Here is a 20216-nt window from a genome sequence, read left to right as displayed (position 1 = left end):
TTATATGTATAAAAGTAAACAAAGAGAAGTTATTGCATTAGAGTTGAACAATACCTGGAGGATGTCTTATTGGACTGCTGTTTACAGTGATTAGCCAATTAGATATTAAAAAATTAAAAATTAATATATGCTGTTATTTTTATTACATTTGATAACATTTATATTACATTGGTCACTTAGTTCTTTTTATTGTTTTTACAGGATTAATTGTTCAACAGACTGTTGGATGATGAATATAATAAATGCAGAAATGACTGCAGCGCCATATGTTTATATTTATATAATAGTCATTATTCATGTTTATTAAGGGGGATGTTTCTGTTTCTTCCTCAGGATGATGACGACGACCCCGGGATGCTTCATGTGGTTCATTTAGGGATGGTTTGAAAAGACTAACGAACAACAGATAAGACTTTATTAATCCCAGAGGGACACAACATCTCACCAATAACAAGCACAGTAGTTACTTTGCTTGAAGCTTAATCTATAAAGGGTTTAAAAGTCCCCTCATTCACAGCCACACATGCAAAACTGTTTATTTTTTTATACCTGTCATAGAACATTTCAGCCAAATCATAAACATGAAATTCACTGAATTCAGCTTATTTCGTGTCTTTGTGAAGTCTAAACCAAATGAACCCTTGAAGGAAACACTTACCTGCTTCTTCTTTTAAAAACACGGCAGAAAATGTTTAAAACCTTTACATTAATCAGCCTGAAAAAATAAAGACTCCCATTTTACACTCATCTCACTGATATTGGATGTTCCAGGCTTCCTCTGCACGCGCATGTGTGCGTGTGCGCCGAGTAAATGTGTGTGTTTGCGTGTTGGACGAGATTACAGGCCGCAGTTTTATTCATGAACGGGAGCCAACCAGCGACTTTAAAGCATCGCGCGGAGCCCCTTTCCTGAACAGCAGCCATAGCCGTGTCAGAGCTGTCGACGCGCTGCGCTCACCGACTAATCTGACAGCGCCGCGCGAGCCCTAATCCCTCACTGTATCGTAATCTATTTACTTTGCATTCTAAGAGGATTTCCACCAAAAAATATACAAGAAGCGATGTTGGAAATGGACAGAAGATCAGCGAGGATGCTTTTCTGCTGTTTTTTTTTTTGTTTGTTTGTTTGTTTTGTTAGCTTTAAAAAAAATCATTGTATGTTTTTCGGGGAGTCAATCCTCTACGAAAGGGATGGGTGAAAGGAATTACATTTCTGACTGATACTAATACTTCTCTTATGTAAACATCAAAATGTTATATTTCCCTTCTGATGATACAGTCACACTGCAGAGGCAGCTGGAGATAAGTGGCATCTGTCGCCGCCTTTAGTGCATCTCTTGACACGTTTATAATTTACAAACCAAGGCTGCATTATCTCCTGATTGTTTGACTTGACAGCTTGAATAAAAACTGCAAAATTGCTTAACAGGCAAACACGGGTCCCTCCCATCCCTCCAATGGCCTACACAGTCACCTTTTTGACATGCAAACAGTGAAAGCTCATAATACAAATGAAATTTCATAATACAGAAAACAAAGTGGGAGACCAAATGCTCTCCTCGGTTACCCTTTAAGCAATTATGTCAGCTTTGTGAAATCCTAAATAGTTATGCTTCATTTAAAATGTGGCCAGCAGCTTTTATTTATGAAACACCGCCTCACGCTCCAATCTTTGCCATCCGAGATGACTTGCAGAGATAGGCTTATTAGTGGTATTAACATACTGCGCGGCGTGCTGGAGCTGTGAAACGGCCTTGTTAACATTTGGAAATGAATCAAGCCTCCAGCATTTGCTATTATCCAGGTTATCTGCCTATTCCCCCCCCCCCCCCTCTCTGTGCAACAGCTGTGCTGTTTCTCTGCACTGCGTCTAATGATGGCCCTGATTGGACTGATACGGTTCCCCCCTCAGGGGGACGTTTGTATGATTTATAGGTTTGTTTCTGATCTCTGCGAGAGAAATCCCTAAAATATTATAGACAAATATGTCAAGACCATTAAAGACATCAAAGAGACAAGTTTACTTACAACGGAGAGTTTTTAGAAGGAAGAGATTCCCTGAAAAACAAAGAAATATACTGACTAGTGTTACGGTTTCTCTTTGTTGTTGGTTCTCAGGTGATTGAGATGCACTTTGCTTAAGGATCACACTGCGATCGCTTCATCGAGAAAAGTGCTCGGTTATAGTTTAGCATATCTAGTTTTAATATCTGTTCCTGAAAAAGCCTCACAGACAAAAGCGTTATATCTTGATTCTCTGATTCGAACAGTTTGTTTTTCCTTTCTTTTCTTTTTTGTTAGACTAAACAAAAAAATAAAACACGGGTAAATAAAATAAATATGATCTGATGGGTCCTGTTATAGATTCTGGAGACTTCTTATGACAGCAAATTATACACACGTTATAGTTTTATCAGGCTGATACTTCATGAATGTGGCTGATTTTGTCAGGTTTTCTTACAAAGTTTTCTTTTGATGTACACATGAGCTGCAAAACACTGTTAGTTATTTTCTTTAAAGAAAATTGAATTCTGAAATCCCCAAAAGATGCATTAGGATTTGTCTTCTTTTGATTTTATGAGCTGAACTAACTCTCAGACTGAAATAAATGTGCATGCAAATAATGTAAACACGTATAGAAATCTATATTTCCTCATGCGTGGTCCAAGTAACTTTATTTCTTTGCTGTGAGATTTTAATTTTGAAGGTTTACGGTCATAGTACTGCATCATTTTTATGCATTTCTGCCCCTGGCATCTGTTTGTGAAGAGAATCTTGTCTCTGAATGAAAAAGAAAATGTGGCCAACACGTCAGACAGCGATGCGTTGACACACAGAGACGACGTCCGCTGCGGGGAAGCGCTAAAGCCTGCAGGCCAACCAGCCCTCCATTAAGCCCTCCCAAGTCTGGTGGGCTGCAAGGAGAAGACAAGTTGTAACTTGGGATGATGAGTCTGCTGCATCCTTTGCAGATGAGATAATGTAAGCACTCTTCAGATACCTCTCTAATCTATCCCCTCCTCGCTGTGACGCAACTGATGCATGAGGAAAGAGGACAGGAAGTGGGGCTGTCATCAGAAAAACAAAAGTCAGATATGAGGGGTGTCGTCCTTTGCAGAAATCAGCGAGAGCTGCTTTCGCCGGTCCAATCTTGTCTGATTTCCCTCCATCAGCCACTTCAAGGGAGGAAAAGGAGGAGGAAGGAAGTGCGTGACTGCTCAGCTGATCTCAGAGCAGCACAAAAGCCTCCAATCATTTAATTTAATGGTCTACAGTAACAGGACTTCAGTGGAGACGGTGTTGGTGATTAGCAAAACCCAAGTAAGATAATGGCAGCAGTGGTGTAGGAGGGCAGTATCAGTGTAAGCAAACATCTAGTCAAATACATCTGATTCTGCCCTGCAGTTTGGACTTCCTTTGCATGTTGACAAAAAAAATGTTAAATCTCAATGTCACCATTTTATTCTACCCATGTCAATAAAAATGCCAACTTTTCAGCCTTGTTGCCCCCATCAGACCTCTTTTCCTTTGGCTAATTCAGCACCACATGCCCATGGTTCAGACGGTGCAAGTTCATTTGGTGTTTTGTGAAACTAAACTGATGTGTGGCTGCTGGTTCTTGTCCCTGTGCATGAGTTAACAGCAGTATTTTAAAGAGCAGAATTAGACTTCACAGCAAACGAAGTGCACGCAAGGTCCCAGGAGGTCAGGAGGCCACAGTTCTTGTCTCCTTTGTGAGCTTTTTGTGTTTTGCACTTCTTTGTTTTCACTCACTCGTTTGTTTAATTTTCACTCGCTGGATAGGTTTAAGAAAATATTGTGTTTAAATATGCTCCATTACATTATAAACCCGCAGGCTCATAGTGATGCTTAAGAGTACTCAGCGCATTTAAATGGGACATGGTTCCCACTTTTGCTGGTAAAGCAATTTCCTGTAACTTGCCGATAAGTTCTGTGGTTTCACCCACCGTTCTGTCTCCATATACAAGTAGTGTTGAACCACAGAGCTCCAGCTGCCCTCAAATACCGACTAGAAGCTTGTCCTCCATTCCTGATGTGATGGTGTCAGGAGGATCCACTGACTTATTTTCTCCCAAAGTTGAAATATTTCCACATCTTTATTTAAACTTTGTGGATTTCCATCGCTAACATAAAAAAGGGAGGATTGTTAGATGCCATGCGAGTGAATGAAAGTGGGTCTTTTTAGTTATTATTTATGGGTGTAAATTTGAAATTAAGTCATTAATATCAAACTTTTATATAGAAAGAGATCAAAAGCATGCTAGCTACTAAATTTACCAAATCATCACGTGCATAAGTGCAGCTTCACGTGGCTCCTATTGTGGTTGTAAATTTGTTTACCGGCCTTCATCCTTCATTATAATGAGGATTCTTTGCAAATTAGTACAATAAGCCACCTGGGCCTACAGTGTTTCTGTGTAAATGCACAATTTTCTGCCACAAAAAGCATTTTGTTTTTAAATTATGCCTTTTCATGCTTGTTTTAAGAAAAGCTCTCACAAGTGTTGGATGTCTCACTAGCTGGAAACTGAGAATCACCAACAAAGTGACCAGAGCTGTCTACCTGACGTAAAGAGAGGTGACCAAATCTCTCAGCACGCTTCAGGATCAGGTAACCCGTGTACTCCTTTAATTCCACAGAAATGGGACGGCTAAGACTCTATGTACAAATTGTCCCTAGTCTGTCCTCTGCTGAACTAAACCTACAGCTCCCAAACCCAAGAGGAATTTCATGAATGCTCTCAGTGCCTAGTGCCACAGGGGTGACTAAGCTGCTTTCACTCCACCAGCTCGGCTGCGCCGGCCGCCTGGACTCAGCTGTGAAATCCTCGGTGGTACTCTCGGCTTCTTTGAGTCTCAATGACGAACTCAAGGGGTTGAAGGGTTTTTAGGCCAGAAAACATTTCAAAATTACTAAATAAACCAAAACAAATCAACCAAGCTACCCTTTTTTAAAATTCCCACACCTGATGTTCAACTAAAGAATTTAAAAGCAGGAAACTGAGGCCTTGCCTGACAAAGCACAGAAACCTGAGACTGTGGCCCGGACTACTCCCATGTTGGTGTACAGTTGACCCCAGATCAACCTCTCAGGTAAATTTAATCCTCCTCTGTATCACCCTTCACTCTTCATACCGGCCTATGAACACAACAGGATGCCAAGGTCTGGCGACAGTCGGCAGCCAATGAAAGACAAGCGTGAGTGCTGTTTTTTTCCTGTCCTGCATGGAAATGGAAGACAAGAAAACAGTCCCAGCATGCAGGCTGCTATCGGTGCATCTGCCGGGCCTTTCGGATCTTTGTCTTGCGCACACATACACACTGACTTATCGAAGCCCAGGAGTGCTCGCAAACCAAATACTGGAGGATCAGTCCGGTTTCTGTCTTTATCTTTTCTGTCTGTCTCTTTTTTACTTTCCTAGATACAAATCTCAAACCACTCATGCGAGGACCGTCCGGCATGGTTCCAGTTCATTTCCTGGACAAAGTGTGAACAAAGTGTCAACAGTTTCCAGTCCACCCACATTCACACACCTTAACCGCAAAAGATGAGAGGCCAAAAGGTCAAATCAGCTGACAACAGGGGGACGTTGTGCTGCGATCGATCGTCCCGTTGAGCAGAATATGAAGGTGTCAGACCCTCAAAATCAGGCTTATACAAACACTGGTCACACTAATAGTTCAATAACACCCTTTTTAATTATTAAAATATCACATATCTAATATACTCCTGCAGGAAAACTGCTGCAGCACTCTGTTTTTGTATCTGTGGATTATTGTTTTAAGGCTTTAATTCTCCCTGTCAGCATTTTAGAGCATCGCATTGCCAACATTCAGGTGAAAGAACTGATTATTTGTAGTTCTGTTTATCCGTTATGTTGATTAAACGGTGTCCTCAAAACACCCCCATGATTCCGATCAACTAAAGTCCTCCAAGAATTCAAAAACTGATTGCAAAACATGTGAGATGAACAAAGACAGAGACTGTTTGGCTGGATGATATCATATAAATATAAAGGTTTCTCATTGGTGGAGCTCGGTGGAGCTCAGGTGAGGCCATGTTTTGTGTGTTTAGCTTTTCTGCACGTTATTGTTGTGAAACGTGGGGAAAATATCATTTGAATTTGTGCATTTTTCAGCAAATTTCTTGTTTTAATTTATAATAATTTCTGTCTTATTTTCAGGTCGATAAATATTCCAGTCCAGTTTTCAGATCAGTCAGAACATTTTAGGATTAGAAGACAATGTTCCAACACATTTACGTCGTTTTAGAACTACATCAGGTGTAAAAAGAAGTGTGGTGCGTTTAATGTTGTCTTAGGGAAAACGAACTACATGTCTGCGTTGTTAAGTCAATCTGATAGCTTCCCCTGTAGTATACATTACTTGAAAATTTTTAAATCTTAGTGTGTGAAACAGTAGAAACAATGCAAACTAAACAATGTGGTTTTGTTTTTTCGACCTTTTGCTAAACATTTAATTCACCATCACCTCCTTTAAGCTTGAACAGAACTGCACTTGAATTCACTCCTGATGGATTTAAGCCAAATAATTTCTTGACTTTCAAAGGTTTGAATTCCTTCGTTTGACACCAAAATTAATAAGTCAACAACTGAAACAGCAACACTAATATATTAATTATTAATTAAAACGATCGGATTATTTTCCAGGATTTTTGTAAAAACTGAAACTTCCTTCTTTTTGGCTCCTTTCTCATTTTAGGTGGGCCATTGCTGCATTTTCGCAGGTGTACCAAAGTGCTGCTTCGTGCGCTTTATTGCTCTCTAACGCTGCGCAGAATCAGATTGCATTTGCGGGAGTAGTTTAGCCTTAAATCCCAGATTTTAATCCCTGCATTGTTCGCACTGAGTCTGATTACAGTCTGTTTTACACTCTGATTTCCTGCTCGACTGTTTAATTGGAACCGCGGCTTCGCTCGCTCAGAGGAAACTAGATGAAAAGCGCGTCTTTTCACTCCAGCTCGTGTTTGAAGGTGAGCAGCTGCCTCACGAGAGACCTGTGGCTCCCTCAAACTCCTTAAACCATCGCGCAAGAGCGGCAGCAAATATTTGTTTGATGCAAATCCGAACAAATCCGCCGCTCGCTGCGCTGTTTGCGCGTCTTGGCGCAAACACGTTTAATGTCCTGGTCTGCAGATATTTATTCAGCTGCTGCGAGACTCATTTGCATAAAGGGAGAGATAGAGAAATGGAGGGAGAGGGACAGAGTGGGAGAGGGCCGGCTGCAGCTGAAACGGACTCCACACGAGCAGGAACCTGAAATATGTATCGATCAGACTGATAATCTGATCAGGGCAACAGGAAAAAGAAAAAAAAATCTCCTGAATTTTACCTTTTTATGCTTCAAATAGACTCAATTTTACGTCGTGACCTTTCCTCACAGGCGGAATAAAACTGCTTCTGTTTGTTTGCGTCGCTTTCAGAGGCCTTAAAGCGCCAGAACGACCCAGATTTTACCGGGGGAAAAATTCAAAGTCAAAGCAGTTTCTTGTTGTTGTTGTTTTTTTTTTTTTTTTACATTATTTGTTGCTATAATTTCCATTTCTGGTTTGGATCTTTTAAATCAAACAAAACCAGAGACTTCTGCGTAAAAGTGCATACATTTGTAGGATTTAACTTCTCACTGAGACGTATTTAAAAAGCAGAACTCAGTTGGCAAAACTGTGGCTTTCATTTTAAAAATATTTGAACCAATAAATGCAAAAAAAAAGGAAAATAAATTCCAGCGTTACTGTTCTCACCTTTTATAAGTTATCCTCCTTTTTAAAATATATAACTTTGTGTTTCAGACGTTTTGTTGATTTTTCACAGACAGAAGTATAGAAATAATCAGCGAGAGAGACACAGAGAGAGAGAGCCCTGTAATAATAAACAGAATTCAATTTGTCTTCATTAGCGGGCAGAAAAGAAAGTGCGCACAACCTGCTCATTTTCTTTGCGCAAGGATGAGGGTTTAATTGGGGCAAATAATTAGCCTGAACCTCCCGCTCTCTGTGCGGCCTTCATTGCTCTAAACGCGTCCAAAACAACCTTGCCAGTGCACTGACGCGATTTTTTTAAAACGACCCCCCTCCTTCCTTTTGATATTGCCCCGGAGCAGAAACGCATTAAACACACACACACTTACATGTGACCCCCTAACCTGGCCCCACCTACGTAATTACCGCATCAGAGGCGGTGAAATTCCTGCAGGATATTTTGGAGAAACCAACTCGGGGCGCAGGAGTAATTATCACGCCATTACAGCGCTGCGTTCAATTACGCCTCGATCAGCTGTCTCCCGGCTTACTGTTTGGACTGTTTGGTGAAGGAGGTTAACTTTAAAAAAAAAAAAAAAAAAAAAAGATTATTATTTTATTTTAAAAGACACTTTGCTTCCCTAAAGCAAGGAGAGATGTCAGCATTTCAATTTAAAGGCAGACACTGAGAGGATTAAACGGCTGCTCTCTAAAATGGAAATGCAAGCCTACACGGCGTTCACGGCTTGTTTTAATTATGGCCTAATTTGCATTTACCCCCGTTATAATTAGGGGATGGGGGTGGGGGGGACAAAAATCAACAAGCTTTTAAATAAAAGTGTGACTAGTTCAAATAAGAGAAAACAGCAGTGTCGAGTTTGTAATTTGATGGTGTACAAAAAGAAACTCGACTCCCTGTTGGGAATCAAAGTGAGACAAGGAAAAATAAAATATGACTTAACGGATCTTTATTGGATGAACATGTATGTAAGGGTGGTCGCCTTTAAAGATACATTCAACATCTCACTGCCATTTTTGGAGCTATAAATCCACATTTTCCTCTCCTCCCCCAGAAGAGTTAAAATAATAATAATAATAAAAAGCTTTGACTCCAATAACAAGCCAAGTGCTGCGGTTCAAACATGTCCCAGAGAGGTGGTCTGCTTTGAAAACGTGGAAGCTAGAATAATAATTATAATTATAATAATAATATCTGGAAAAAAGAAAATGTCCCAGAATAGTTTCTGCATCTATAGTTTAGATTTAGAGTTTTCCCCAAGACATTTCAAATTTTGCTGAGTAAAACAAGGTGGATATAAAAGCTGAACTTTATGGCCAATTTGTTCTCTTTGGAATATTTGGGAAGATTTACATACAGTTTCTTTTTTCTTCTTTCTTTCTTTCAAAGTGGTAATAAACAATTTTAAATTCAGAAAAGAAAAAAACAACAACTAAACATGGTCACTGTAACTGACCCAAATACATATTTACATATTTCAGCTCCTGTGTGCAGCTGACTAAAAATCTCTGTCATCCTAAAATAACAAATTCCAGAAAATAATAAAAACTATACAGGACTCGATGGAGGTAAAGAGGGCACGGCAGGCAGTTCCCGTCGGTGCACCAGAGGGGAAAATATTCCTCCCATCCAGAGAGCTGGTGGTCAAAGGAGTTTGGTTGAAATGACTCTTGGAAAAACAGTTTTGTTAAGCTTATCCCAAGGAGGGGTGTCTTTTAAAAAAACAAAAAAAAAACCAACCCTTTTTCTTCGTCTTCAGGAAATCTGCTCCTGATGCTTTCTCTTTACAGGTCTGTCTTTTTCTTTCTTTCTTTCTTCTTTTAAACTTTGAAACAGGACGAGCGGGAGAAGGAAGTCCGATTCTTGAGCATTCCTGCTGCTATCTTGTTGTCTTATGGTTCATAAACTCTTTTGTCTTTTTAAAAAACAAGCAGTAAGCTAATCTGGAAAATAAAAGAGAGCAGACAAGCAGGGCGGGCAGTGGCGGGTGGGTGGGGAAGAAAGCCTGATCACAAGACTTGGAACCTCCAGGACGCCTGGTCTTTGTAGTCCAAGCAGTCTGTGGTGTTAAAGTTGAGCTTCCATGAAGAGGCGGCAGTCTGCTCTTTGTAATCCAGGCAGTCGGAGGAGTTGAAGGCCAGGCCGGAGCTGCCGTACGCCTGGTGGTGGTGGTGATGGTGGTGGTGGCCTGACGACTGGGAGATGTGGTGGTGCGGGTGGCCCGACATAGATGAGGCCGTCATGGGGCTGAGCTGGTGCGGGTGGTGATGGGAGTGCATGGGGGCTAGGTAGGAGCCGCAGTCCACGCCGCTAAAATAGGAGCTGGAAGGGGTGGGGTAGCCCTGGCCATAGCCCGGCGTCTGGTTGTAGGACATGGGGTAGGAGGTGGCGGCTGCAGCAGAGCCTGACATGGAACGCTGCATACAGGAGGCATTAGATGGGGGCCCGGGCTCAGGGAGCGGGGCCACGGCAGGAGCCGGAGCGTTTCCGGGGGAGATAGCAGGGCTCCATATAGAGGAGACGGTGCTGATGGAGGTAGAGGTGCTGCTGAGTGCCGCTGGGCCCGTGTGATTGGTGGACGAGGACGAAGAGGAGGAAGAGCCCGTGCTGGAGACAGCAGGAGGTGTAAACTGGCCGCTGCTCTCAGATCCGGTACTCTCCCGGGCCGGAGAGGACTTCTTCTTGGGCGGCCGGGCTTTGGCACTGCTGCCGCTTTGCTGCTGCTGGCGACACTTGGCCCTCCGGTTCTTGAACCACACCTACAACCACAAACACCAGCCAGGAGTTAGCAACCCTACACGACACCGGCCTCAGCATTTCAGGAAAAAAAGAACCTCCTGGGCCATGGTGGGAGTACATTATGGAGGAAAATTGGGGGTTATTAGCCATCAAGGTTCATTTCCACCCCGGCCCCTTGGCTTGGACCAGCCAGGGGTCTAATTTCATACCTGGTAGACGGGTCTAAGATAACAGGCTATTGAGTTTCACCACACAGTAGAGTAACTCTAGAGCACAGAGAGGGTATGATTGTGTAGAGCATTTTGCTTTACACACATTCTGAAAATAACTCGAATTGTGCCTTGGATTTCCCCTAATGCCTTTCAAGGAGCAGTGTTTGTTCAATACTGGAGTACACCAGTGAGATGTTTGGAGTATATGCAGGTTTGAGTCTTGGTTTCTTCATATTTCAGATCGAATTACACGACCTGTACTTGAAGAGCATCAAAAATGAAAAAAATAAATACAATTTTTAAAAATAATTGAGTGATTCTGCTGTAAAATAATCTTTAGTAAATTCAGTTTGTTTACATCAGCCTACCCGGGTCTATGATATCATCATTATTATTATTATTGAAATTAAATGAAGTACTGTGAGGTTTGTGTGACAAAACAAAATGCCACACAAACCAGTGTATTGAGCCAAATACAAAAAAAAAAAAAGAAATAGAAAGGCAGCTACTAAATTTTACTTTACTGAGGAACTAATAAACAAACCAAGGTGTGTAATTTTAATTACACTCATTATCTAACCAGTATCTAGCCATCTGCATGATTTTTGTTGTCCTTTTCTTCTTAAAAATCAGTGCATTACTGGGGTACATACAAGGCCTAAAGTTACCCAGGAATCATTCTTAATTTCCCCATAATTGACTTAAATATTTGTGACTCTTAAAAAAAAAAGATTAATGATTTAGTAGCATGAAAACGGGGACATAAATGTACCATAATCTAAGATATTTGCCTGTACAGTTTGTAGCTTGCTAGCTGGAGCGTTAACCGATAATTAACCTTTAATTCAGACACAAATGACGTCATTAACAGTCCCTCAGGAGATAAGGGAAAATGTATTTAAATTAGAGGTTTTTGAAAATAAAGAAAATAAACTCTTTAAATAAATTACTTTGAAGTTCATAAGAGTAAGTTGACATCTTCGTTTGACTATTTTAACTAAACTTGCAGGTCTTCATTGTCCTACTTTTTAAAAATACGGTCAACCACACTAAAGACATTAACTTAATGTCAGCGGAAGCAGAGGTTAAAATGTGTCTTTTTTTTTTTACTTTTTATTTATTTTTGTACCTGGACTCTTGATTCAGGCAGGTTGATTTTCAGTGCGACCTCCTCCCGCATGAATATGTCCGGGTACCGGGTTTTGGCGAACAGAGCTTCCAGGACGTCGAGCTGGGAGCGGGTGAAGGTGGTTCGCTCCCGCCGCTGCTTCCTGGGAGTAGCTGCGGGGAAGAAAGGCGACACAGAGGGGAGAGAAAGACCGGAGAACCGCGTCAGAAACACGGAGGAAACCTGTAAATAATGTCGGGTGAGTGGTAGCGACATGCAAGCCTGTCCTGCTCTGCTGTTGGCTGAGGGTTAGAAAAGAAATTGTGTCTTTTTATTTACTGTTTTACGTTTACATTTTTGTTGTGTGTACATTTTAAAATTTGTTTTTACCATTTTAACAGTGAAACACGCAATGTTATTATTATTATTATTATTATAAACGTTTCTTGTTGTTTAACTCTAACCCCTTGATTTGGAGCTCATGTTTACTGCGCATGCTTCTGTCCAGGTGCTCAGTGTGTGTGTGTGTGTGTGTGTGTGTGTGTGTGTGTGTGTGGCTGAGAGAGAGAGAGTGAGAGTTGGGGGGGGGGGGGTCCTACCTGGGTAACCCACTGAGGGGTGCAGCAGGTCCATGGCAGCGCCACTGAGCCCCAGGCCGTTGACGCCATAGGGGGGCTGTTTGAGGTAGGACATCATGCTACAGGCGGTCACTGCTCCACCCAGCTCAGGCCAGCGGTTCAGTTTCCCCCGATGCTGCAGCTTGGCGGGTCAGGGGGCCGATTCCAGCTACTGCACGGAGAGGAGACACCGCAAACAAGTGAGAAGTTTGTGCGCCACCAAAAAACAAGATGAATCCCGACATGTATGCATTTCACACTGATGACCACTGCTGTCATATTTTATTATTATCATGATCATTATCACCTCTAGCTCTTCACAAATCTCTTCCACTCACTCCCCCTCCTCCCAAACCACGGTTAACTGAAAAACGCATTTATTTTCAAATAAATGAAGAAACCAGGAAATCATAGTGTAGGAATTTAATTCAAGCTCGACATAGTATTCTGCACCAATTAAAAGGTCTAATGAACTTAAAAAAAAAAACAAAAAAACAAAAACGTGTTCAGGATTATTTTTTAGGATTAAGAGGGCCAAACGGCCCGAGACTCGAGCGCAGAGAGACAAATGCAAAGCTTTTATTTTGCAAAGCAGAATTTATCCACACTTTAAACCTGAAAGCTCCCCACAGACTTTACGAAAGTCATAAAAGAAGAAACTAGATTTGCATTTTGTCTCGTGTGTGTGTCCAACTATAACAACGTTTATTTACAGCAGACCTGCAAATTATTCCAGCCCTCCAAAAAAAAATAATCACGCACGCGCACTCTTACTGCGACATAAACTACAAAAACACGCGGGTAAACATTTCCGTAGTATTAATAATTCAAATCAAAATAATCAAAATAATCAGCGCTCACATATTTGTATTTGTTTTTTCAAACCTGCAGTTTTAAAATTTTTTCCTAATTACCGGTGTATTTTTCATACAAATCTGGTTATTTCACACAACAAAAGCAAACTTAATAAAACTTATGAATAAAATGTGTGTGTGAGGTGTGTGTAGGCCTGCACTTTCTCCCTCTCTCTCTCACACACACACGCAGAGTTACAAAACGCTAGATTATCTGTGTAGTTTGACAATCAATTTAAAAATACATATATAACAAAAAATCTCTGTTCTGGCTCTTTCTGTTTCTTTCGGATCGTCAGACTTCGTGTGCGTTTTTGACCACAGCAGGACTCCTGTGGCTCTTCAGTCCTCGGCTGAGAATTTCAGTTAAAAGTCCACCAACGTGAAACGCATTTTTCTCCAACAACCAGCTTCTGTTATTATATTTAAACCAGGCTGAAGATGTGAGGAGTCGATTTTTGTGCTTTGTTTTAAAGGTGCACAAAGTGAAGACCAAATTCAGCTGGAAAAAAGTTCAAATTTGTTTAATTTTGGATTTTTACTGGATTAAATAGATAGATTTAGCATTGTATTTTTAGTAAAGCAACACTTCGGTCTTCTTTACTTTTCGGCTCTTAAAAAAAGAAAAACAAAAGAGAGAGAGAGAGTGAGAGAGACAGAGAAAATTAATAAATAAAACCCTGCATGGTTTTATTTTTGTTTCTAGTAAAGTACTGCTGGTTAAGTAAAGACGCAAACCTGAAGGAAAATAAGCAAAATTATATACATATTCAGCAGCTCCTAAAACATTTACACACACAAACACACACACACACAAAGAGTCCGGGTGGAGAAACTAGTTTGCGTGCAGACTGATCTGAAGCTTAAAAACACGCAACCCGGGAGTGTGAATTAAATTAGTGGGGTTATTTTAACAATGACCAAACCAAACCTCTGCGTGCCAAACGCGTATTCCAGCAGCTCTTTAAAAAAAAAACAAAAAAAAACGCGCTTCCAGCTCAGCCAGGCCAGAGTGAAAAGGCGAGATCTCCGTGCAAATGAACTCAATTAGAATTTAGATTAGACCTCCGGGGAGAGAGAGCGTTTCAGAAGGGTCCTTATCAGCAAAATAAATTAACAAAAACCAAAAAACACGCCTCTCCAATTATCTGCTGAGCGCTTCAGAGTCTTTAATGGACAATTGCTCTTAATAAAAATAAATAAAAACTTACAGGAATGAGAATATTAAAAAAAAAAAAAAAAACAAATAAAGGAGGAGGAAGTTGGCTCGATTTATCGGCTTCAAGATGAAGTCCTTGACAGTGCTGAGTAATTGATATCTGCGCAAAAATTCAATATAAAAGTGCAGCGGTACAAACTGAAATCAGGTGCGTGGTACGGGTTATTCATGAAAAATGTTTCAGGTTTTTTTTTTTTTTTTAAATATACATTTTAATATGTTTTTGTACTTTAGCTATAGGGTTATTTCGTGAATGAACCGCGGCTCAGAGTTCCTCGGAGCGAAAATGCACACAAACCAGAAGATTTTGCGTAAAATCAGCGAAATAAAACAGGAAACTTTACCTTGTTGTTCTCCTTCCCTTGTCCCGAACGCTCGAACCGCAAGAGGCGAGTAAAAATTATCCAGCTGCAGGAAGTCTGCGGGGCACAAAACTCGCGCAGCGGCAGCAGACTTTCTCAGAAACAAATATCAGTGCGCAAACCGAGCAGCATCACCAGCATTGCCGCGTCCTCGGTGCGGTTCCGGCCGTTTTTACAGCCAAATAAATCAAACTCATTTGCTTTCAGGGGGTTTGTCGTTGTCTGTCAGAGTGTTAAGGTGATTTCTAATGGAGATGGATGGAGATTGATCACCTTCTCTCCGCCCCGCGCCTCTATGAGCGGAGGATCACCTGCGGATCCGCCTCCTGCAGCCAATCAGCGAGGGCTAGCGAGCTGACGGACGGCGCAGGCCACCTATGGGCGAGCAGAGGCAGCCGGGGGGAGCCCACTCCCACTCATCTCCCCCCACCACCCTTCCTCCTCCTCCTCTTCTCAGTCCCGGACCACAGGAACCACAGAGCGGTTTTAAAAAGATGGAAATGTTTCGTAGGCCTGCAGGGGAAGGTGCTTCAGAGGCTGCAGGCCTGCGCTCTGCTGTGCGTATAAGAAGAATTTAGAAGGTACTCGCACCTCACAGGAACCAGTTTTTTATTGTTTGCATGCCGGGTATAGAGCATCTTTGCTGGGATTGTCAGCAAACTTTAGTGCTGACTTTTCTCCACCTAAAATACATATTCTGGGTTTTTGAAAAGACCCCCCCCCCCCCACCAAACAAAAAACAGACGAACAAACGCTTCAATGGCAAAGGTTACAAATCAAGATTTAGTAGCAATAGAAACCCGAGGAAACCCCCGCTGTAGTTTGGCAGTTATTTCCTAAAAAACAATACACACATTTACGAGAAAAGGCCTCGAAGCTTCAGCCACATTTCTATCTACGGTCACCGTTTGCCATTTTTTAAAAACACAAACAAGTGGACACCGAAACAAAAAACAGAGGATAGAAGTTAAAATTATCCATTTTGATTTTTATTGTGATGCCCCCTCCCATCTTTTATTTTTTCTCCCCCACGCACGCACACACACACACACACACACACACACCAGTCTCATGAATATGAATGAGGTTTAATCCCCATTTAGAATTACATTTGAGGATGGTTGACGTAAAGTTTAATAGGGATAGACCTCCAACTCACTGCGGAGGAAAAAGAAGAATCCACAGAAGAAGAATCAGCAGCAGAAAGCTGCGGTCACTGAATCAAATCCTGTGTTGATGTTTTTAACACGTTTTTAACCCTCCGCACTTAAAGAAAAACACTGCGTATGCTTTATGATTTGGCCTGAGTGGTACCGGGTGTCGGAGGGGGAGGGGGGGATGCTGCTTCTTATTCTCTGCAAAAACACAAACTTTTGTAAATGAGGCCCGAGCTGAAAGCGAGCTAATGCTCAAAAAGAGAGGGAGAGGGTGAGAGAGAGCAGGGATGGAACTTACAATTTTATGTGTGTGTGTGAGTGAGGAAGAGGAGGAGTATCAAAGTGGAGGCCGATGGGACTTAAAGTCATCGATGAGAGCACTTTGACAGAGAAACTTGAGCATCAAAAGTCTGCAGAGCACAATAATAATAATTACAAAAACAAATAAAAAATAAAAAATATGTAGGTTGTGTGCGTAGGCCTGCAGTGATGCTTGTTACAGACGCACCTGAACGCACCTTCCTGTGCAGGTCCGTGTTTTTACGCAGAGGCCAAAATCAAAGAGAAATCAGGCCCGTTTGATTGAAGGGAGGCTGTGTGCGCAGAGAGGAGGCGGCCTAAAGTGGAGGTATTTGATTTGGGTTTCACGCACCTTTTATCCATTTTTTATTTCCACCACATCTGAAGTCCGAGCTGTCAGAGGGCCGGCGAAGGCTCTGACCGAAATACCACCACCCCTCCTTTCCTCTGCACATGCACACACAGGCTCCGTTAAATTATGCAAAAAGGCCATTCAACAAATATGGCCCTCACAACACAAAAGAGACGGTTTATTCTGACATTTCCCCTGCATTGCTTTTTTCCTCTGCCCCTTCCATCCTCTCTCGATGTGAGTAAGACCCCGAGATAAACCCCTGAACAAGTATCAAGTTATCAAGTTGCACCAACCTTTTGTAATAAGAGTATTTTGTCTAATCCCAAATTGCAGTTGAATTTTCTTAATGCTGAGCTGGTAAAGCCTGGGATTAGGCGGTGAGGAGAGGAGGGGGAAAAGTTTTGTCCCTTCAGCCGGCAGGATTGGAAGCGGGGATCTGTGGGGATGTTGTCGGTGCTTATTAAAACGATGATGCATAAAACGGACTGTTGTAGGAGCCCCGGCGCTGCACGCAGAGACCGCGGCTCCCTCAGGTGCAGCTTTTTTGGACGGCGGCGCGGGCGAGGGAAGTGAAAAACGCAGAGGCCGAGCGGCGCTCAGCACCTGTGAGGTGAGGCCAGGAGACTTCAAAGCTCAGGAGATAATCCATTCAGCTGAAGGATCCTCAGCTGCACAGCAGCGCCGAGCCACCGCCGCTTTTTTACGCAGTGCCTCGCTCTTATTCAGCGAAAAAAGGAAAACGACTCCAAATAAATTTTCACTCCTTCTGCTTCTGCTGGAGCGTTAAAGAAAGCCGGGCGATGCTGCGGAGGTAGGACAGGTCTGTTTCAACTGTTTTATTCTTTAAAAAATGCAAAAACGCCAAATTAAAAACATGTAGTGATTCATTTAAAATGGTTTTAAATAGTTTTCAGTGAAGTTGAAGTAATTTAGAGGAAGTTAAAACTTTTAAGAGTTCAGTTTTACGCATGAATGATTGTGTAAGGACACAGCCTTTAAAATGTTGCATGTAAAATAATTTATAAGTTAAGTGTAAACGACAGGTTGTGTGCATCATTTTAAAGATTTTTCTCACACACACACTCACATACACTCAGCACCGTTCAGGCTCTGCTCTTTTTCCTCCAGATCACAGGCGCCCGCGATAAACGCGCTGCAATACAAAGTCAAACAAAGCGCCTCGGGGGACGCAGAGTGCGTAATGTGCGCGTACAGTCGGTCCCAAGCAGAGAAGAAACGAATCAGCAAATTAATTTGAAAGTATTAGAAAGGCCGGGGAGGACGTCTGCTGTCACAACCGATTTTCCTGCTTTAATCGGGGATGGGAGGCTGCCTGCAGGGACGGAGAGGAGGGTTAAACCGCAGACACTTTGTTCATCCGGAGCTTTTATTGCAGGAACATTTTCCACAGCTCATTTCAGTAAAATGTTGCAAATTAAAATGGACACTTTAAGAATTTAAGGGTGTGATTTTTTTTCTACATCTTTGAAAATTAATACCAATTGTTGTGCCCGCCCTCCTCCCCTCATCCGTGGCTGCGGGTGACCGAGCCTCTCCAGCTCTGCAGCCCGTCCTCAGCGCGCACAGGAGCGGCCCAGAGAGAGGTGTGAGAGAGGGGGGGAAAACATCTGCTCGGAACAAAGTGATCTCTCTAATCTTCCTCGGAGGAACCTGCTCGACACCGACCTCAAAGAAGAAAAGAAAAAACCCGCCAATTTTAATTTATAAACACGCGCACAGGTCGCAGGGGAATTGAACAGAGCGCCGAATAATAAACGCAACGCTCGCCGGTGGAGGCGGTGATAGGGGCCACTTATGTGCGGGGGCTGCAGCCAAAGGCGTGCATTTCAATAACTTTTTAAATTATGTAAACAGAAAGAGGAGGAAAAACAGAGTTCAGATCGAGGATTGGAGATATTTCTTTAAACTGAGAGTAAAAAATAAACACAAATATTTGGAACAGAGTTTTGAAAGTGCGTGTTTTGAAAAATAGAAAATGAGTAAAAAAAACACACTAAATATAACAATAAAGATTTGAAAATCCACAGCGGCTGGTTTTTTTTTTTTTGTTTTTTTTTTTTAAGAAGAGGCCACACAGCGTCTTGTGGAGTATGAAATCATAAAGACTTTATTACTGAAGACTTGGGTTATGACACTGGAATAAATAATCAGATAAATGTTCACACGTAAAAAGAACAGCTGCACAAGATGTGGAGCTCTAAGAGATGGAAGCATATTTCTCTTCTTCTGAATACAATAAATAGAAACCAAAAGTCGTTGAGCAAAATGAAACGTGATGGTAGATTCACTTAACAAGCAGCTTATTGGACAAATGACAATAAATAATATATATATATATATCTGTTGTTTTCTGACTGCATGACTCCTGATGGAGGAAAAAAAAAAAGATTTTGGAAGCTGTTGGTCAGAGCAGTGATGAAAATATACAACAAGTGTTTGTTTGTTTTTTTCCTTTCTTTGTTTTGGTAAACTGCTTTCAAGCCAAGACGATAAAAAAGCAATAGGAAAGTCAAGATTTGTGAACAGTAATGCTTCCCAAGTTAAGATATTTTACAAGTAAAAAGTGAGATAATTAAAAGATACGGTCAAGTAATGAAGTAGCTTGAAAAGAGCGATGTTATCTCTTTGTTTTTCTTTAAAAAGTCTGACTGAAAAGTCAACCCACCTCATCATCTTCTGAATATGATGGGGGGAAAGAAAAAGAAAAGAAAACAAATAAGAGTAAAATTTCCCCCATTGTTGTGCTGTACCTCAAATCCACCACAGACTGTGCCTGGTCTCCACATTCAGACGGAGCGAGCTGCACACAGGCTGTGCGCTGCCCTCGTCTCACACGTATTCATGTTTGTTACACAGGTACCGTTCTCGAGAAAGTAAAGCAGAGTTCAAATTTAAAAAAAAATAAAATAAAAATAAAGGGGGACAGTCCGAGTCCGTAAAAAGTTGGTGCAAAGGTGTCGCAGGGCCTCTTCGCTCAGCCGAGTCTCTGCGGTTAATCTGACCCGAACATAAACCTCAAAGGGATTCCAATAACTGACAGAAATGTCTCGACTCCTCTATCAAATAAAATGATCGATAATAATCATGTGATACATTTCTTTTATCGGCTACATTTGTTGGTTGTGTTTGCTGACAATCACTGAACGACGCACTTCTCCTCTTTCTTGGCCATCTTGCCTTTGTTCTGCTCCAGCGTCCTCTCCAGGTGCTCGTCCTCCTCCTCGGCCCTGCGGACGGCAAAAGGTCAAAAGGTCAGATGTCTCGGGGTGGGGTTGGGGTAAGGGGCAGACAGGTAAAACAGCTGGTGCCACGGTGAACGCCGCTGCACCACCTGTGGAGTGGCCCGGTGCCAGGGGCCACGTTCTGACCTTTTACCTGCCTGCGGTGCCCTGGAAGGGATCCCACCCGTGCAGGTGCGCCGCAGGGCAGGCTCGCCGAGCTTTCTCTACGTCCACAGCTTCTTGGGGACGTCT

The 20216-nt window shown here is 42.1% G+C and overlaps 3 protein-coding genes across 9 annotated transcripts in view; 1 reads left to right on the top strand and 2 right to left on the bottom strand.

The window, feature by feature from the left end:
* wdpcp (WD repeat containing planar cell polarity effector) overlaps positions 1-3505 on the top strand; it is an 86785-nt gene extending 83280 nt beyond the window's left edge. For all 4 annotated transcript variants that reach the window (XM_004553467.5, XM_004553466.3, XM_076891477.1 and 1 more), the window contains one exon: positions 334-3505. In XM_004553467.5, the coding sequence (XP_004553524.2) occupies positions 334-387 (54 nt within the window). In that variant the 3' untranslated portion in view covers positions 388-3505. The remainder of the gene's footprint in view (positions 1-333) is intronic.
* Positions 3506-8733: 5228 nt separating this feature from the next.
* Positions 8734-15175, bottom strand: otx1 (orthodenticle homeobox 1). The gene is made up of 4 exons (XM_004553470.3): positions 14893-15175; positions 12458-12647; positions 11880-12031; positions 8734-10558 (listed from the first exon to the last, which is right to left on the bottom strand). The coding sequence occupies exons 2-4, from the start codon at positions 12552-12554 to the stop codon at positions 9809-9811; spliced, it is 999 nt and encodes a 332-aa protein (XP_004553527.1). The 5' UTR covers positions 12555-12647; positions 14893-15175; the 3' UTR covers positions 8734-9808.
* A 3649-nt stretch (positions 15176-18824) lies between these two features.
* ehbp1 (EH domain binding protein 1) overlaps positions 18825-20216 on the bottom strand; it is a 163563-nt gene continuing 162171 nt past the window's right edge. For all 4 annotated transcript variants that reach the window (XM_004553474.4, XM_004553475.4, XM_004553473.4 and 1 more), the window contains one exon: positions 18825-19970. In XM_004553474.4, the coding sequence (XP_004553531.2) occupies positions 19880-19970 (91 nt within the window). In that variant the 3' untranslated portion in view covers positions 18825-19879. The remainder of the gene's footprint in view (positions 19971-20216) is intronic.

The sequence above is a fragment of the Maylandia zebra genome, linkage group LG13, assembly GCF_041146795.1.
Source record: "Maylandia zebra isolate NMK-2024a linkage group LG13, Mzebra_GT3a, whole genome shotgun sequence".
Taxonomy (NCBI): domain Eukaryota; kingdom Metazoa; phylum Chordata; class Actinopteri; order Cichliformes; family Cichlidae; genus Maylandia; species Maylandia zebra.
The sequence above is the reverse complement of the archived record's forward strand: the minus strand, read 5'-3'. Positions and strand labels throughout refer to the sequence as shown.